Below are 20,010 nucleotides of genomic sequence, written 5' to 3' on the forward strand. Positions count from 1 at the left end.
TTTCTATAGATGGGAACTTGTCTAGTAGAGGTGTTTGGTGATACTACCACATACATGACATCTACCATTGAAAACCTCGTGGGATTTTACTAGGAAACATTTTTCAAGTCATGTCAGTTGCAGACTGTGATGAGCACTGCCACCAAGTTTATCTGATTTTTAAAAATACTTTTGCTCTTTTAAAGAATCAGAATGTACGTGAGAACCTGAAGATACTCTACAGACTTACAATGGACCTTTGCTCTAAACTGAAGGCAAGGCGTTTTATTATAATTTCTGGCTGACAGAGACTCACAAGAGATGTCTTTTCATTCGCACCCGCACTCCCAGGGAGTTTGAATGTGAAGGAAACGAAACATTGAGTTCTAAGAACAAATTAACCTGTGCATTACTCAGAAAAGGGCAGTCTAGAATGATAAGACCTGAAGTTTTAAAAACGCTTTCTGTAGGTTGAAAACAATTGTAATATTTTTTAAAGCCTCCTCTTCAAGTGGGATGTTTCCAATGCCATAGTTAATGTAAAAGCTGAGCATTGATTTTGATTAATGGTGGGATGGACATAGCTTCACTCAACCAGAGTCTTCCTGGGAAGTAGACAGCCACTGCAGTGAACCACCAAGAAGAGTTGAGTGGAGGGACTGTGTCCAGAGGCCAGGGAGAGCAAAGGGAACCAGCCAGAAGGAAAAACCTCCAGGGACAGGCAGTAGCTCAGCCTGTTTCCCTCCCTTCTGCCTTCAATGCCAAATCTGAGGGCAGAGGAGTGGCCCAGGTGATGTAAGCTGGAGGGGCCTGCCCCGCCTTATGGGCAAGGGCAGGGCAGAGAATGGGTCTGGAGGGGCAGGAGGGAACATGAGGGCAAGAGTTGGAGGATGGAGCCTGGGACTCTCTCATGGCAGCAGGAAAAATAAAAATGATGAGACTCATGAAGAACACAGGAAGGCCCAGATAAATAGAGATTCCATGCTCTCAGGGGAGGTGGCCTGGAATAAAGATTCTAATGTTCCTCAAATTAATCCATAGTGGCAGTGAAAAATCAATGAGAATTATTGGTAAATTTTGAGAATTCAATAAGCCTATTCTGAAATTAAAATGGTAGACTAAAAGTCCACAAATGCTTAAATCAATCTTAAAAATGAAAAAGAGTGAAGAAAATTGAGAATGGGGCTTGGCCTATCAGATATTTCTTTTTATTTCTTTTTTTCCACTTCCAATGTTTGACTTCAACCTATCTATATTTCTAAATATCTCTACCAGATCTTGGTAATAAAATAGCCTACTTAAGGGAAATAAGAGTTTATTAGGAAGAGCAAGCAAGAGGAGTAGAGGTTGGGTAGGAGACCAGCCATGCCCATGATAGGGGTCGCCTTAATTCTAGCTCAACAAAATTAAGTAGGCTTTTTGGTTGGGCGCAGTGGCTCATGCCTGTAATCCCAGCACTTCGGGAGGCCAAGATGGGCAGATCACTTGAGGTCAGGAGTTCAAAACCAGCCTGGCCTACATGGTGAAACTCCATCTCTACCAAAAATTTTTAAAATTAGCCTGTCATGGTGGGGGGTGCCTGTAGTCCCAGCTACTCAAGAGGCTGAGACAGGAGAATCACTTGAACCCTGGAGATGGAGGTTGCAGTGTGCTGAGATCGCGCCACCGCACTCCAACCTGGGCAGCAGAGCAAGACTCTCTCAAAAAAAAAAAAAAAAAAAGCTTTTCAACAAAATGCAGATACAATAATATTTAAATTGACATTGATGTTATTTCTTCCTATTAAACAGGATTATGGTTTATGGCAACTATTTTGTACTTTGGAGCTTCCTCTGATACCAATTTTGGCAGGTAAGTTACCATAAAGATGAAGTACAGCCATTTTTCTAGAGGGTTCTTCATATTGTTTGGGATGAATATTTCTCCGTACCTTACTTAGGAGTGGATAGTATATCTCATGGGCACCAGAGAGGTAGCAAGCCTATTATTTTCCCTTTCTGTAGTGAGGGGTTGGACTGCATTCCCTCTTGGTGTGGAAAGACTAGAGGTTCTGACATCTTGGTCATATGGGATCCCTGCTGTGCTGCCTGGCCCAGGAGGAGTAGGCTTCTCTAGATGTTTTATGTGTTAGTGGCTGTCTCTCATTCTGGTTTGCTGTCCTTATAACCTTGAGAACCTTCCTGCAAGAACCAACCCAGGGCTCTCTTCTGCCTTTGCCTTTGACGCAGGTCCTGATGGGCACCACGTCAGCCAGGGGGCATTCACAGTGTGGGAAGGGCCAGGCTGGCCAGTGTGGTCCCCTTGCCCACTCCCACCTCAAAGGCCAGCTCTGTCAATGCGCCCATTTGCCTGTATGACACAGGGATCCTGACAGATCCTGTGCAGAGGTTGGCATGCAGCAGGTGCTGAGTAAATGGCAGTTGCAGTCCTTATTGTCCTCATCAGGGAGCGAAGCATTTTAGTCTTTAGTAAAGAGGATACATTAATGCAAATATGATCTGGTTTGGGTTTTGAATCACAGTGATGGAAAGCCACGCCATTCAGGTGAACAAAGAGGAGATGGAGAAGACGTCAGCACTTCTTGGGGTAAGTTATTATTCCAGACGGTTTGTACTGGCCATCTCTTTCGTGCATGAGATAGTTGTTCCCAGTGGCAGGTCTAGAGTAGATTCTCCTTTTCTTCTCTTCCTTGTTTGATGTTGACAGTGTTTCTCCCTCTTTCTGACTCCTGCAGGGGAGAACCAAGCATTGAAAAGACCTAAACAGCATCTAGTGCATGTGTGTCTGGGGACTTCTTTAATGGCTCCTCAGCCTCCTTCTCAGAAGTTACGTTTTTCTTACAGGGACATTGTCCCCTGTAGTTTGGTGAAGGAATTCCTGGGTTTCTTGAAAAACAAAAATACAGAGATGTGTAAAGATGCATGAAAAAATACTTAAAAACTCTCTACTTCAGTTTTCTTAAGAAAACACATGTAGGTAGAGAGTGGGAAAATAGACACAGAGACTGGGAAGGGTGAGCAGTGGGGAGGGCGAAGATGAAGAGAAGCGGGCTAAAGGGTGCAAACATACAGTAAAATGAAATAAATTCAGTGTTTGATAGCAGCGTAGAATGACTGTACTTAACAAAAGGTATTGAACTTGAATGATGGGCGCTCTGAATACCCTGAATTGACCACCACATATTATATACATGTAATGCATTTTCTCATGTACCTCATACATCTGCACAAATTTTTAAAAAGGCTAACCCACATGCCAGGAGCACCTTTAAAATAAAATGTTTAAAGGAAACCCCAATATAACCATCACCTGGCTCAAAGCATAGAATTTCCAGAGCCTGTGTGCTTTCCCTATCAGAACCCCTTTCTCGCTGCCAAAAGTAACTTGCAACCCTGACTTTTGTAGCCTTTTCATTGTTGCTTTTCTTTCTAGCCTTCCCACTTCAAAGCCTAAACAATGTAGTTTAGCTTTGCTTTTGAACTGTAAGTAAACAGTGATTTACATGTGGCCTTTCACCCAGCCTTCTACATCTCAGCTCCACCTGTATTTCTGTGTGTCACTCAGTGCTGTGGAGTTTTCTGTTGTGGACTGTGCTGCCCTTGGTGTCTCTGTCCCACTGCCAATAGGCGTGTGGTTGTTTCCAAGTGGCAGTCATTACAAACCACGCTGTACGTCTGAGTGCATTCCCCGTGCCCGTGGGCACAGGTTTCTGTGGGCTATGAGGTGACTAGTGCTGCTGGGACACAGGGAAGCTGTTGCTTAGTTTTATCAATAATGCCCAATGGCTTCCCAGAGTCTCACCCATGAGAATGCATACGGGATCTCATTTTGCACATCCTCACTTCCCCTGGCTGCATCAGACTTTTACATTGTAGCCATTTTGGTGAGGCTATAATGATATCTCATTATGAGTTTTGTTTCTATTTTCCTGATTACTAATGTCAACCAAGAAGAGGTGAAAGACCAGACTGCAAAGCAGTTAGACAAGGCATTACTGGGGTCTTAGAAATTGCAATTCAGGAGACACAGGTTCAGCTAAAGGCCAATATGTGTTCTGAAGAGAAGAAGGGGAGTTGAGATTTTTAAAAGGAAGCTAAGGGTGAATACACAGTTGTTGTGAAAGAATTATCATTGGTGGAGGCGGTTGGCTTAGTACATGAGTCCGTTCAGCTCATTGGTTGTCGCTCTTCAGGAGGTGCAGCACTGGCAAAATCTAGCTGTTTTCCAGGCTGTTGTGGTCATTGCAGTTTGGCCCAGTTCAGAGGTTCGATGCAAGTTCTTGTTTTTTTGTTTTTGTTTTTCAGCATTTCAGGTCATGCAGGCGGTCCTTAGAATGGCTCCCTGACTCTACTTTAGAGCTCTGGACCAGAGTGATATCATTTTGTATGTCACATTTCACATTAGTGGGGTTGATTAGCTTTTCATAGCATCATTAGCTTTTAGGAATTTCTTTTCGTAAAGGATCTGCTCAAGTCTTTTGCCCATTTTTATATTTCTTCTTACTGATGTATAGGATATCCTGATGTATTCTGGATACAAGCCTGTTTCCTATACTTTCTACCTCTGTCTTGTTCTGTGTGATGTTGGATCCCTTTTCTAGTCTTAATATTGTTGGAGAATTGATTCTTTCCTTCCCATTATTTTTGCTTCTTTAAGTTTGTTTTCTTACCTTTGTTAGAGGATGCCTCTATGAGCCTAGGTATTTCACCATGAGGCAAAACATGTTTATTTATTTTTTATTTTTTTGTAGAGATGAGGTCTCACTATGTTGCCCAGGCTGGTCTCAAACTCCTTGGCTCAAGATACCCACCTGCCTCAGCCTCCCAAAGTGCTGGGATCACAGGTGTGAACCACCGTGCCTGGCCAAAATATGTATTTTTATGCTTATTTTGATAAATTATAGATTATTTATTACTCTCTTAAGAGCTTTCTTTGGGAATTTTGTGTGTATGTGTTTGTTTGTTGAGACAGTGTCTCCCTGTCACACAGGCTGGAGTGCAATGGCACAGTTATAACTCACTGCACCCTTGAACTCTTGGGTTCATACAGTCCTCCCACCTCAGCCTCCCAAGTAGCTAGGACTACAGGTGTGCACCACCATGCCCAGCTAATTTTTTTTTTTTTTTTTTTTAGTGGTGGGGCCACACTATGTTGCCCAGGCTGGTCTCAAACTCCTGGTCTCAAGTGATCCTCCTGCCTCAGCCTCCCAAAGGGTTGGTATTACAGGCATAAACCACTGTGCCCATCTCGCTGTTGAGAATTGTTTGATGAACAAATTAAATAATCTTAAATTGTGAAAACTATGAATGAGATTAATTGTGTGTATCATATTTTCAGGCTCGTCTCAAGGAATTGGAGCAAGAAGCTCATTTTGTTGCAGGAGAACGGTTTCTTATAATGAGCAATAACCAGCTTCGAGAGGTAAAGCTGAATTTTGGTTCTTTCATAAAATGTATTTCTTATTCAGGAGTTAAAGGGAGATTTATTTTGAATTTATAAGTATTATTTTATGTCAACTATCTGAAAAGTAAGTTTTTCATGTTCTCTCACAAGTAATGAACACATTGAGATTCATTACTTCAAAGCCTTTAAATTGAAGAAAAGTACTAAATGAGAATTTAAGCATGTTGTAATGTCTGTTTGGGTGTGTCTTCTCTGGCTGGTGGCATAGGCTCTGCTATAGTAATGTTCTATTTCTCTCAAATGTGAGATTCCCTCACCATGTGTAAATTGCTTTGTTGAAGATCCTCTTTGGCAAGTTAAAGCTGCACCTGCTGAGTCAAAGGAACAGTCTCCCCAGAACGGGGCTGCAGAAATACCCGTCCACATCAGAAGCAGTGGTAAGGTTTCAGAGTTACCCTTTTTCTTTTTAGAATGACAGCATGTCTGCACCATATGTGTGCTGACCTTCAGACCCACCCGAGACTCTTAGGCCGTCCCCTCATGCTGGCAGCAGTTTCTGCAGAAGAGGGGCTCCCCACACAAGGTTGCTTTTCTCGCTACGGACCAAGGAGAGAGAGGCAGACAGTACACCTTTGCAGAAGCAGTTAATTGGCTTGACTTCCTGAAAAGCAGAATTTGGTGGAGTTCTTAAAACCAACTTCTTCACAATCCAGTCACAACCTCTTTGCTTCGTGTCCCCAAGAGGAACTAGAAACGGGTCATCAGTCTTCTCCTTTCCCAAGATTTATTTTAGAGAATTTTACCTACCCCTCTCTTGAGAGGAATCAATTTTTTGGAAGACAAGGAGTAGTGAGATTGTGCTGTGTTGGAGTGGGAGAGTATACATCAATATTCAGAAGCCAGTGAGTACTTTTACTGAAAAGACACAGAGTGGAAGTCAGTAAATAAGTGAATTCATGTTATTGTGAATATTGGTTATTGTGGTGAGAGCCAGCTTTTGAGGCTCCAGTTTGTGCTTTCTGTGCTCTGTCCAGCATTTGACTTTGTAACAGAGGAGGTTTCTTTCTAAGATGTCTCCTCTGGCCCTATTCCCTCTCCAGCACCGCATTCCTCCAGTCTCCGCCCTGTGAGGGTGTCTTAGAGTACAGACCCTCAAGGAGCCTGAGCTTGTTGACTGTGCCCGCACTTGGCCTTTGCTGGTTTAATGGGCAGTTACTGGGTGAATAATGGACTCCTGCAGAGGATGCTCCACTGGAGGGACTTGGAACTGCCCTCTTCCAAATCCTCTTCTTCTTCAAGCTTCCTCCACCTTATCGAAGGGCCCATCCTCCTTCCAGGTCCTTGGGAGCCAGTGCAGAGTAGTGGGTAAGAACAAGGGCAGTGGGGTCAGCCATCACTGGCCAGCATGGTTTGGACAACATGAAAACGTTACTCGGCCGGGCGCGGTGGCTCACGCTTGTAATCCCAGCACTTTGGGAGGCCGAGGCGGGCGGATCACGAGGTCAGGAGATCGAGACCACAGTGAAACCCTGTCTCTACTAAAAAATACAAAAAATTAGCCGGGCGTAGTGGCAGGCGCCTGTAGTCCCAGCTACTCGGAGAGGCTGAGGCAGGAGAATGGCGTGAACCCGGGAGGCAGAGCTTGCAGTGAGCTGAGATTGCGCCACTGCACTCCAGCCTGGGCGACAGAGCGAGACTCCGTCTCAAAAAAAAAAAAAAAGAAAGAAAACATTACTTGACTGCTCTGTGCCTCAGTTTCCTGATCTATAAAAGAAAGATAATAATAGTACTTTCCCTACTGGAATCTTGTGAGGATTCAGTGTGTGTGCATGTGTGTGTGCCCATGTGTCTGTGTGAAACAGCACTTAGGACCGTGCCTGACATAAAAGCTCTCAAAAGACCAGTAAGCGTTGGCCATTCCGAGTAAAGTCCTATCAGTCGTCCTTGACTTTCCTTCTGCCTCCCCTCACAGCAAGTGTCATGGTCTCTACCCACAAAATAGGTCCTGAGCGTGCCTCCTTTTCCCCATCCCCCCACCATAAACCTTTCTCACTTAGATCCCTCCAACCACTCTTGCCTGTGCTGCTTATCCCTCACACCCAGGCAGAGTGATCCTTTAAAAGCATTGGAAAAGTCACGTTACTGCCCTAGGATTTCCAGTAGCTTCTGTTGCACTTAGCATCAAATCCGAGCTGCAGAGTGTATCCCCAGGCCCGTGCTCTGGCTGTGCCTTCGTGGCCTGGCACCTCCTCTCTCTCCCCACTCCAGCGGCTGCTGAGCTGCCTGCAGCTCTGTGCACCAGCTCCTTCTCTGTCCCCAGACTCGTGCCACAAATTTCTCCTGCTTGCTTCTGATTGTCAGCTTAAACATTGCATTCGGGAGACCTCTGGTCACCCAGACTACAGTAAGGCCCCCAGTCACGGCTGTTTCTTCACCTTGAGTTATTTTCTGCACACAACTCACCACTACCTAAAGTTTATCTTAGGTGTGTGTTTGCCTTTTCCATTGGAATGTAGGTTGTGCAGATCAAAGACTTCAGTTTGTTCCCAGAACCAAACCAGCCCCTGGTGCTAACTCAGCATCTGCGGTGTGTTCATGGAGCGCTGGGTCAGCAGGTGGTTCCTGGAAGCAGCATCTGTCTTGCAGCAGAGACTAAGGCTTGGGTCTCAACACCACAGTGGACATGGGCAGCATGCCCCAGAGCTCCAGCAGGGGGCGCTGCCTGGGCAAGCCGCGCATCCCACACTTGCACCTGAGCTCACCTCTGTCCTGGCACCAGCTGGCACTGTTGCCCTTCCCTTTGCAGCTCCCTTCCCTCTCCAGACAACCAGCAATGCAGGAAAGGAAGCATCACTCTCTTCTGGTGCTGATGTGCTCTCTTGTTAACAGCTTTCACGAGGAGCTATTTTTCTCCCATAAAGACATGATGAGCATAAATCACATTAGCCTCACTCTTTGATTTAACTGAGTAAGTCAAGTTGCTCATTCATGCATATGAAAAGATTGGCTTGTGCCAGGTACATGGCCAAATTCAAGATTCAGATTTCTTCTCATGACTTCTCTCCATCCTCCCTTCCCCCTTCCTGGAGGCCTTGGTGAGCGTTGCGGCTCCTCTCACCCCAGCGCCTGTCCCCTCCCTGCCCTTTTCCTCCACAAATCCATGTTTGATGTCGGGGAAACCAGCTGATGGTATCCCCTGTGTCACACACAGATTTGCTGCTGCTCAGCTCCCCCAACTACATGTATCCCTAACAGTGCATGACTTTTTTTTTGTTCCTAGGATGTTCCCAGTGCTTAGTACAATGCCTGGGGCATAGTGGTTGCTCAGGAAGTCACTAATGGACCCTTCAAGTTTTGAGATGTATTATTTTTTTCTCATTGTTTGACTCTACATATTTTCTCATTTCTGTTATAATTCTTTGACCATCGAGTTGTTTGGAAGTGTGTCTTAACATTTCCAAATGTGTGGGGTATTCCCAGATAGTTTTTGTTATTGATTTCTAAAAAAACATTTTTTTTTTTGAGACAGAGTCTCGCTCCTGTCACCCAGGCTGGAGTGCACTGATGTAATCTCAGCTCACTGCAACCTCCCACTTCCAGATTCAAGCGATTCTCCTGCCTCAGCCTCCTGAATAGCTGGGACTACATGCACCTGCCACCATGCCAAGCTAATTTTTGTATTTTCAGTAGAGATGGTGTTTCACCATGTTGGCCAGGCTGGTCTCAAACTCCTGACCTCAGGTGACCCACCCACCTCAGCCTCCCAAAGTGCTAGGATTACAGGCATGAGTCACCATGCCTGGCCTTGATTTCTAAATTAAATGAAGTGTGATAAGAGAACACAATCTATGCACTGTCAGTTCTTTGACACTCACCTCAGGGTTCTCAGATGCTCCTCATGGGCTGAAGAACACATGTCCCCTTGTACCTCTGCAGTGTAGTTTAGAGTGCTGTGGTGCCTAGCTGGTCTGCTCACTCCTGCTGGGGTATAGTGGGAATTCCCTCCCCTCAGCAGGCACATGATGAGTGGGAAACAAGGGTCCCTCCCTAACGAACTGAAGGAAGCTTTGGTGTTTTTTTTCTGCAGTGAAGTCACATGTTCTTAGAACATCATAAGGAGTTCAAACTCTGGGAAGGTGGTCCAGCCTTGGAGTTAGGATTCCTGGACCAGCCACTCATCATTTCTGGGAGTTGCTTCTGAGACCCCTTGACTAACTGAAGTGATGGGGTCTCCAGCTCATGTGTGTGCATGACTGCTGGACGTCCAGTATGTAGGATACAGCCATGAGCAGGACAGATATCCTTCCTGTTTTATTCAGCAAACACTATTGTGGCCCTGGCTCTGTGTTAGACAGTGTTGATGATTTAGTGGGGAAAATGTCTTTATCATCATGGAATATCTATTCCAGTGAGGAACTATAGCAGGGTTCTCTAGAGAAACAGAACCAGTAGGATATATGCAGATATAGATACAGATAATAGGTATATGAGAAGGGATTTGTTAGGGACATTGGTTCATGCAGTTGGGGGTGCTGTGAAGTCCCACGATAGGCCATCTGCAAGCTGGAGACCCAGGGAAGCTGACAGTGTGGCTCAGTCCAAGCCTGAAAGCCTTGGGACAGGGAAGCTGATGGTGTAACTCTCAGTCCAAGGCTGAGTGTCGCCAGTGTGTGTATTAGAGTCCAAACACTGGAGAGTCTGGAGTTCTGATGTCCAAAGGTAGGAGAAGGGTGTCCCAGATCCAGAAGAGTAAGTGAATTCACCTTTCCTCTGTTTTTTATTCTAACTAGTCCCCTAGCTGATTAGATAGTCCCTGCCCACATCAGTGCAGATCTTCCCTGCTCAGTCCACCAACTCACATGCTAGCCTCCTCTGGAAACACTCGCACGGACACACCCAGAAATAATGCTTTACCAGCTGTCTGGTTATCTCATAACCCACTCAAGTTGACACCTAAAATTAGATATTACAAGGACCATCCAGCAGGATAAGAGCCCTTAAGGTAATAACAGGGAGAGTGACGCACTCCAGACTGAGAGGTCCAGAGAGAACCCTAAGGAATTATGTGTAAGCTGAAGCTCGAAGATCAGGAAGTGCCTATGCAAGGAATAAGAACAAGGCCTTGCAATGGGAAAAGGCTCAGGCTGCTCAGGGGCTGAGGCTGGAGCCTTGTGACTGAGAAGAATGGGAGGGATGGGGTTGAGGTGAACAAGGACCCAATTCTGCTGTGCTTTGCAGGCCATGGGGAGGAAGGTAGATTTTTAGAAAAATGGGTAGCCTTGGAATTGTTTAAGTAAGGAAGCAACTATGATCTTAGATTTTTAAAAATTAGACTTTAATAGCCACGTATGGTGGCTCACACCTGTAATCCCAGCACTTTGGGAGGCCGAGACAGGAGGATCGCTTGAGGCCAGGAGTTCAAGACCAGCCTGGCAACATAGTGAGACCATGTCTCTACAAAAAATTTAAAAATTAGCTAGGTGTAATGGTGCACGCTGGTAGTCCCAGCTACTCGTGAGGTTGAGGTAGCAGGATCACTTGAGCTCAGTAGTTCAAGGCTGCACTGAGCAGTGATTATACCACTGCCCTCCAGTCTGTGCAACAGAGTGAGACACTGTCTCAAAAAAAAAGACTATTTTTTAGTTTTAGGTTCACAGTAAAATTGAGCAGAAACTACAGAGAGTTCCCATACTCCCTGTTCTGTACTCCCTGTTCTCACACATGCACAGGCTCCCCCTCTATCAACATCCTTGACAGAATGGTACCATTGTTACAGTCAGTGAACCCACACTGACACATCGTTATGGCCCAGAGTCCGTAGTTACACAATATACTCTTGGACTGCTCTTGGGTGTAGGGTTCACTCTTGGTGTTAGACATTCTGTAGGTTTAGACAAATGTATGATGACATACATCTACCATTACAGCATCATAGAGAGCAGCACCACTGCCCTAAAAATCCTGTGCTCTGCCTATTCCTCCCTCCCTCCCACCAGCCCCCGACAGCCACTGTGCTTTTTACTGTTGCCACAGTTTTGCCTTTCCCAGAATGTTATAAAATTGGAATCACAGTATGTAGCCTTTTCGGATTGACTTATTTCACTTAGTGGTAGGCACTTAAGTTTCTTCCATGTCTTTTCACAGCCTGATAGCTCATTTCTTTTTAGCAGTGAATAATATTCCATTGCGTGGATGTATCACAGTTTATTTTCCATTTACCTACGAAGAACATCTTGGTTGTTTCCAAGTTTTGACAATTACGAATAAAGCAGCGATAAATATCTGTGTGTAGGTTTTTATGTGGACATAAATTTTCAACTTATCTGGGCAAACACCAAAGAGTATGATTGCTGGATGAAATGATAAGAGCACGTTTAGTTTTGTAAGAAACCGCCAAACTGTCTTCCAGGTTAGCTGCACCATTTTGCATTCCCACCAACAGTGAATGAGAGTTCAACAATGAGTGAGAGTTCCTGTTGCTTCACATCCTTGCTGGCACTTGGTGGTGTTGGTGTTCTGGATTTTCACCATTCTAATAGGTGTTGGATATGTTTTTATAAGATCACTCTTTTTTTTTTTTTTGAGACAGAGTCTTGCTCCATCGGCTGGGTTGGAGTGCAGTGGCATGATCTCAGCTCACTGCAACCTCCACCTCCCAGGCTCAAGCAATTCTCTTGCCTCAGCCTCCTGAGTAGTTGGGACTACAGGTGTGTGCCACCAGGCCTAGCTAATTTTTGTATTTTTAGTAGAGGTGGGATTTCACCATGTTGGCCAGGCTGGTCTCAAACTCCTGACCTCAGGTAATCCGCCCACCTTGGCCTCCCAAAGTGCTGGTATTACAGGCGTGAGCCACCATGCCCAGCCCTTTTTTTTTTTTTTTTTTTTTTTTTTTTGAGACAGAGTTTCGCTCTTGTTGCCCAGGCTGGAGGGCAATGGTGCAATATCGACTCACAGCAACCTCCACCTCCCGGGTTCAAGTGATTCTCCTGCCTCAGCCTCCTGAGTAGCTGGGATTATAGGCATGCACCACCACGCCTGGCTAATTTTGTATTTTTAGTAGAGACAGAGTTTCTCCATGTTGGTCAGGCTGGTCTGTAACTCCTGACCTCAGGTGATCCGCCCGCCTCTGCCTCCCAAAGTGCTGGGATTACATGTGTGAGCCACCGTGCCCAGCCAATATCAGTCTTTTAGCTGGTTGGAGAATGGGGGATACTCATTAGTAGGCTGTCACTGCAGTCCAGGTCATGGCAATGAAAATGGAGCAAAGCAGATGGATTTTTAGAGGATTTTTAGAACAGAAAGGTCCTTCTGATAAGTTCATGTGAGTGTGAACAAAAGTCAGCATGTGGAATAGTTCTGAGTTTTCTGAGTTGTGCACTTGGGCAAATAGATACAGCCACTACTCAGGGAAAACTGGAACAGGAACTGTTTATGGAGGGGGAAGTCAAGTGTTCAGCCTTGGATATGTTAGGACAGAAGTGCATGTGAGACACTGATGTGCCACATCACAAAACAGCAGTTGGGCCTGTGGGATGGGGCTCAAGACAAGTCTCATGCTGGGAACCCACACTTGGAAGCTGCCAGCTGATTTTTACTGAAGTCGCCCTGGGACAATGGTCCTCTGCCCTGCCTGGAGATTTGGAAAACTCAGATGCCCAGGCCCACAGATGATCTCCCGAGTCAGAATTGGGCAGGGGATCCTAGTGATGGGCCTGCTTTTGAAGCTCCCTGTTGATTGCGGTACGCAGCCAGCATAGATAACCACAGAGTTAAACTCCGAGAAGCTGATCTTTAAAGGTCAGTGGGAGAAGAGGCACCAGCGGGAAATGAGTGAGAAGGGAGGTCAGAAGAATGTGGTGTCTGCAGCCAGCGCAGAGCGCGGGTGAGCCTGCGGAGCCAGGGTGGCTGAGGGCACTCCACCTCTGGCCCTCAGCCAACTCTCAGTGCCTTGTACACGGTTAGTGTGAGCAAACACCTACTTCTTTTCAGTGTTCTCAGGCTGCTCAAGTCAAGATATACTGGGAGACTATTGGTTAGAAAGTTATTTTGTGGAGGGTGGAGCCAAGATGGCCGAATAGGAACAGCTCCGGTCTCCAGCTCCCAGCCCCAGCGACACAGAAGACGGGTGATTTCTGCATTTCTGCTTGAGGTACCGGTTTCATCTCACTAGGGAGTGCCTAATAGTGGGTGCAGGACAGTCGGTGAAGCGCACTGTGCACGAGCCAAAGCAGGGCGAGGCATTGCCTCACTCGGGAAGCGCAAGGGGTCAGGGAGTTCCCTTTCCTAGTCAAAGAAAGGGGAAGCAGACGGCACCTGGAATATCGGGTCAGTCCCATCCTAATACTGCGCTTTTCCAACGGGCCTGGAAAACGGCACACTAGGAGATTGTGTCCCGCACCTGGCTTGGAGGGTCCTATGCCCACAGAGTCTCGCTAATTGCTAGCACAGCAGTCTGAGATCAAGCTGCGAGGCGGCAGCGAGGCTGGGGGAGGGGCGCCCGCCATTGCCCAGGCTTGCTTAGGTAAACAAAGCAGCCGGAAGCTCGAACTGGGTGGAGCCCACCACAGCTCAAGGAGGCCTGCCTGCCTCTGTAGGCTCCACCTCTGGGGGCAGGGCACAAACAAAAACTCTGCAAGAACTTCCACAGACTTAAATGTCCCTGTCTGACTGACAGCTTTGAAGAGAGTAGTGGTTCTCCCAGCACGCAGCTGGAGATCTGAGAACGGTCAGACTGCCTCCTAAAGTGGGTCCCTCACCCCTGAGCAGCCTAACTGGGAGGCACCCCCCCAGTAGGGACAGACTGACACCTCATTCAACCCGGTACTTCTCTGAGACAAAACTTTCAGAGGAACTATCAGACAGCGGAATTTGTGGTCTCACGAAAATCCGCTGTTCTGCAGCCACCGCTGCTGACACCCAGCCAAACGGTCTGGAGTGCATCTCTAGTAAACTCCAACAGACCTGCAGCTGAGGGTCCTGTCTGGTAGAAGGAAAACTAACAAACAGAAAGGACATCCACACCAAAAACCCATCTGTACATCACCATCATCAAAGACAAAAAAGTAGATAAAACCACAAAGATGGGGAAAAAACAGACCAAAAAAACTGGAAACTCTAAAAAACAGAGCACCTCTCCTCCTCCAAAGGAACGCAGTTCCTCACCAGCAACGGAACAAAGCTGGATGGAGGATGACTTTGATGAGTTGAGAGAAGAAGGCTTCAGACGATCAAACTACTCTGAGCTACGAGAGGAAATTCAAAACAACAGCAAAGAAGTTAAAAACTTTGAAAAAAAATTAGAAGAATGGATAACTAGAATAACCAATGGAGAGAAGGGCTTCAAGGAGCTGATGGAGCTGAAAGCCAAGTTTCGAGAACTACGCGAAGATTGCAGAAGCCTCAGTAGCAGATGCGATCAACTGGAAGAAAGGGTATCGCTGATGGAAGACGAAATGAATGAAATGAAGAGAGAAGGGAAGTTTAGAGAAAAATGGATAAAAAGAAATGAACAAAGCCTCCAAGAAATTTGGGACTATGTGAAAAGACCAAACCTACGTCTGATTGGTGTACCTGAAAATGATGGGGAGAATGGAACCAAGTTGGAAAACACTCTGCAAGATATTATCCAGGAGAACTTCCCCAATCTAGCAAGGCAGGCCAGCATTCAGATTCAGGAAATACAGAGAACGCCACAAAGATACTCCTCGAGAAGGGCAACTCCAAGACACATTATTGTCAGATTCACCAAAGTTGAAATGAAAGAAAAAATGTTAAGGGCAGCCAGAGAGAAAGGTCGGGTTACCCACAAAGGGAAGCCCATCAGACTAACAGCTGATCTCTCAGCAGAAACTCTACAAGCCAGAAGAGAGTGGGGGCCGATATTCAACATTCTTAAAGAAAGAATTTTCAACCCAGAATCTCCTATCCCGCCAAACTAAGCTTCATAAGTGAAGGAGAAATAAAACACTTTACAGACAAGCAAACGCTGAGTGATTTTGTCACCACCAGGCCTGCCCTAAAAGAGCTCCTGAAGGAAGCACTAAACATGGAAAGGAACAACCGGTACCAGCCACTGCAAAAACATGCCAAATTGTAAAGACCATCGAGACTAGGAAGAAACTATAGCAACTAACGAGCAAAATAACCAACTAACATCATAATGACAGGATCAGATTCACACATAACAATATTAACGTTAAATGTAAATGGGCTAAATGCTCCAATCAAAAGACACAGACTGGCAAACTGGATAAGGAGTCAGGACCCATCAGTGTGCTGTATTCAGGAAACCCATCTCACGTGCAGAGACACACATAGACTCAAAATAAAGGGATGGAGGAAGATCTATCAAGCAACTGGAAAACAAAAAAAGGCAGGGGTTGCAATCCTAGTCTCTGATAAAATAGACTTTAAACCAACAAAGATCAAAAGAGACAAAGAAGGCCATTACATAATGGTAAAGGGATCAATTCAACAAGAAGAGCTAACTATCCTAAATATATATGCACCCAACACAGGAGCACCCAGATTCATAAAGCAAGTCCTGAGTGACCTACAAAGGGACTTAAACTCCCACACAATAATAATGGGAGATTTTAACACCCCACTGTCAGCATTAGACAGATCAACGAGACAGAAAGTTAACAAGGATATCCAGGAATTGAACTCAGCTCTACATAAAGTGGACCTAATAGACATCTACAGAACTCTCCACCCCAAGTCAACAGAATATACATTTTTTTCAGCACCACACCACACCTATTCCAAAATTGACCACATAGTTGGAAGTAAAGCTCTCCTCAGCAAATGTAAAAGAACAGAAATTATAACAAACTGTCTCTCAGACCACAGTGCAATCAAACTAGAACTCAGGATTAAGAAACTCACTCAAAACCGCTCAACTACATGGAAACTGAACAACCTGCTCCTGAATGACTATTGGGTACATAATGAAATGAAGGCAGAAATAAAGATGTTCTTTGAAACCAACGAGAACAAAGACACAACATACCAGAATCTCTGGGACACATTCAAAGCAGTGTGTAGAGGGAAATTTATAGCACTAAATGCCCACAAGAGAAAGCAGGAAAGATCCAAAATTGACTCCCTAACATCACAATTAAAAGAACTAGAAAAGCAAGAGCAAACACATTCAAAAGCTAGCAGAAGGCTAGAAATAACTAAAATCAGAGCAGAACTGAAGGAAATAGAGACACAAAAAACCCTTCAAAAAATTAATGAATCCAGGAGCTGGTTTTTTGAAAAGATCAACAAAATTGATGGACCGCTAGCAAGACTAATAAAGAAGAAAAGAGAGAAGAATCAAATAGATGCAATAAAAAACGAAAAAGGGGATATCACCACCGATCCCACAGAAATACAATCTACCATCAGAGAATACTACAAACACCTCTATGCAAATAAACTAGAAAATCTAGAAGAAATGGATAAATTCCTCGACAAATACACCCTCCCAAGACTAAACCAGGAAGAAGTTGAATCTCTGAATAGACCAATAACAGGTTCTGAAATTGTGGCAATAATCAATAGCTTACCAACCAAAAAGAGTCCAGGACCTGATGGATTCACAGCTGAATTCTACCAGAGGTACAAGGAGGAACTGGTACCATTCCTTCTGAAACTATTCCAATCGATAGAAAAAGAGGGAATCCTCCCTAACACATTTTATGAAGCCAGCATCGTCCTGATACCAAAACCTGGCAGAGACATAACCAAAAAAGAGAATTTCAGACCAATATCCTTGATGAACATTGATGCAAAAATCCTCAATAAAATACTGGCAAACCGAATCCAGCAGCACATCAAAAAGCTTGTCCACCATGATCAAGTGGGCTTCATCCCTGGGATGCAAGGCTGGTTCAACATACGCAAATCAATAAATGTAATCCAGCATATAAACAGAACCAAAGACAAAAACCTCATGATTATCTCAATAGATGCAGAAAAGGCCTTTGACAAAATTCAACAACCCTTCATGCTAAAAACTCTCAATAAATTAGGTATTGATGGGACGTATCTCAAAATAATAAGAGCTATCTACGACAAACCCACAGCCAATATCATACTGAATGGGCAAAAACTGGAAGCATTCCCTCTGAAAACTGGCACAAGACAGGGATGCCCTCTCTCACCGCTCCTATTCAACATAGTGCTGGAAGTTCTGGCCAGAGCAATCAGGCAGGAGAAGGAAATAAAAGGTATTCAATTAGGAAAAGAGGAAGTCAAATTGTCCCTGTTTGCAGATGACATGATTGTATATCTAGAAAACCCCATTGTCTCAGCCCAAAATCTCCTTAAGCTGATTAGCAACTTCAGCGAAGTCTCAGGATACAAAATTAATGTACAAAAATCACAAGCATTCTTGTACACCAATAACAGACAAACAGAGAGCCAAATCATGAGTGAACTCCCATTCACAATTGCTTCAAAGAGAATAAAATACCTAGGAATCCAACTTACAAGGGATGTGAAGGACCTCTTCAAGGAGAACTACAAACCACTGCTCAATGAAATAAAAGAGGATACAAACAAATGGAAGAACATTCCATGCTCATGGGTTGGAAGAATCAATATCGTGAAAATGGCCATACTGCCCAAGGTAATTTATAGATTCAATGCCATCCCCATCAAGCTACCAATGACTTTCTTCACAGAATTGGAAAAAACTACTTTAAAGTTCATATGGAACCAAAAAAGAGCCCGCATCGCCAAGTCAATCCTAAGCCAAAAGAACAAAGCTGGAGGCATCACGCTACCTGACTTTAAACTATACTACAAGGCTACAGTAACCAAAACAGCATGGTACTGGTACCACAACAGAGACATAGATCAATGGAACAGAACAGAGCCCTCAGAAATGATGCCGCATAGCTACAACTATCTGATCTTTGACAAACCTGACAAAAACAAGAAATGGGGAAAGGATTCCCTATTTAATAAATGGTGCTGGGAAAACTGGCTAGCCATATGTAGAAAGCTGCAACTGGATCCCTTCCTTACACCTTATACAAAAATTAATTCAAGATGGATTAAAGACTTATATGTTAGACGTAAAACCCTTAAATTCCTACAAGAAAACCTAGGCAATACCATTCAGGACATAGGCGTGGGCAAGGACTTCATGTCTAAAACACCAAAAGCAATGGCAACAAAAGCCAAAATCGACAAATGGGATCTCATTAAACTAAAGAGCTTCTGCACAGCAAAAGAAACTATCATCAGAATGAACAGGCAACCTACAGAATGGGAGAAAATTTTTGCAACCTACTCATCTGACAAAGGGCTAATATCCAGAATCTACAATGAACTCAAACAAATTTACAAGAAAAAAACAAACAACCCCATCAAAAAGTGGGCAGAGGACATGAACAGACACTTCTCAAAAGAAGACATTTATGCAGCCAGAAACACATGAAGAAATGCTCATCATCACTGGCCATCAGAGAAATGCAAATCAAAACCACAGTGAGATACCATCTCACACCAGTTAGAATGGCCATCATTAAAAAATCAGGAAACAACAGGTGCTGGAGAGGATGTGGAGAAATAGGAACACTTTTACACTGTTGGTGGGACTGTAAACTAGTTCAACCATTGTGGAAGTCAGTGTGGCGATTCCTCAGGGATCTCAAACTAGAAATACCATTTGACCCAGCCATCCCATTACTGGGTATATACCCAAAGGACTATAAATCATGCTGCTATAAAGACACATGCACACGTATGTTTATTGCGGCACTATTCACAATAGCAAAGAGTTGGAACCAACCCAAATGTCCAACAACGATAGACTGGATTAAGAAAATGTGGCACATATACACCATGGAATACTATGCAGCCATAAAAAATGATGAGTTCATGTCCTTTGTAGGGACATGGATGAAACTGGAAAACATCATTCTCAGTAAACTATCGCAAGGACAAAAAACCAAACACCGCATGTTCTCTCTCATAGGTGGGAATTGAACAATGAGAACTCATGGACACAGGAAGGGGAACATCACACTCCGGGGACTGTTGTGGGGTGGGGGGAGGGGGGAGGGACAGCATTAGGAGATACACCTAATGCTAAATGACGAGTTAATGGGTGCAGGAAATCAACATGGCACATGGATACATATGTAACAAACCTGCACATTGTGCACATGTACCCTAAAACCCTAAAGTATAATAAAAAAAAAAAAAAAGAAAGTTATTTTGTGAGTAAGGCATCAAGATAAGGAGAGTTAGATGATCATAAGGTGTTTTCTTGGCTAAGTATTTTCATGCACTTTCACCCCCCTAGGGATAGCTTTTCTACAAAAACTGCAATTCTGGATTATACTGAGGCAAGATACCTCCCATTGTTAATGTTTTATGGCCACAACTCTTGTGTTCTCAGTCTTTATTCAGAGAGCACTATGATTTAGTGGTTTACCTATTACATCAAAATAATATAATCAGTTCTCCCCCAAGTTGATTTATAGATTCTAAACTATTTTAATGAAAATCCTGGCAGGAGTTTTTTTTTTGGTAGGAATTGAAAAGTCGATTCTCAGATTTCTATGGAAATGCTAAACACTAAAAAGAGCCAAAATAATCTGGGAGGGGGGGATCACTATTTAAGGA

General features: G+C 44.4%; 1 protein-coding gene across 1 annotated transcript in view; it reads left to right on the forward strand.

The window, feature by feature from the left end:
- POLN (DNA polymerase nu) overlaps positions 1-20,010 on the forward strand; it is a 164,344-nt gene that overhangs the window by 54,749 nt on the left and 89,585 nt on the right. Inside the window, exons 7-11 of the mRNA XM_030801238.1 lie at positions 186-254; positions 1,770-1,830; positions 2,501-2,565; positions 5,317-5,400; positions 5,724-5,819. Coding sequence (XP_030657098.1) covers positions 186-254; positions 1,770-1,830; positions 2,501-2,565; positions 5,317-5,400; positions 5,724-5,819 — 375 coding nt within the window. The remainder of the gene's footprint in view (positions 1-185; positions 255-1,769; positions 1,831-2,500; positions 2,566-5,316; positions 5,401-5,723; positions 5,820-20,010) is intronic.

This window comes from Nomascus leucogenys, chromosome 20 (assembly GCF_006542625.1).
Source record: "Nomascus leucogenys isolate Asia chromosome 20, Asia_NLE_v1, whole genome shotgun sequence".
Classification (NCBI taxonomy): Eukaryota; Metazoa; Chordata; class Mammalia; order Primates; family Hylobatidae; genus Nomascus; species Nomascus leucogenys.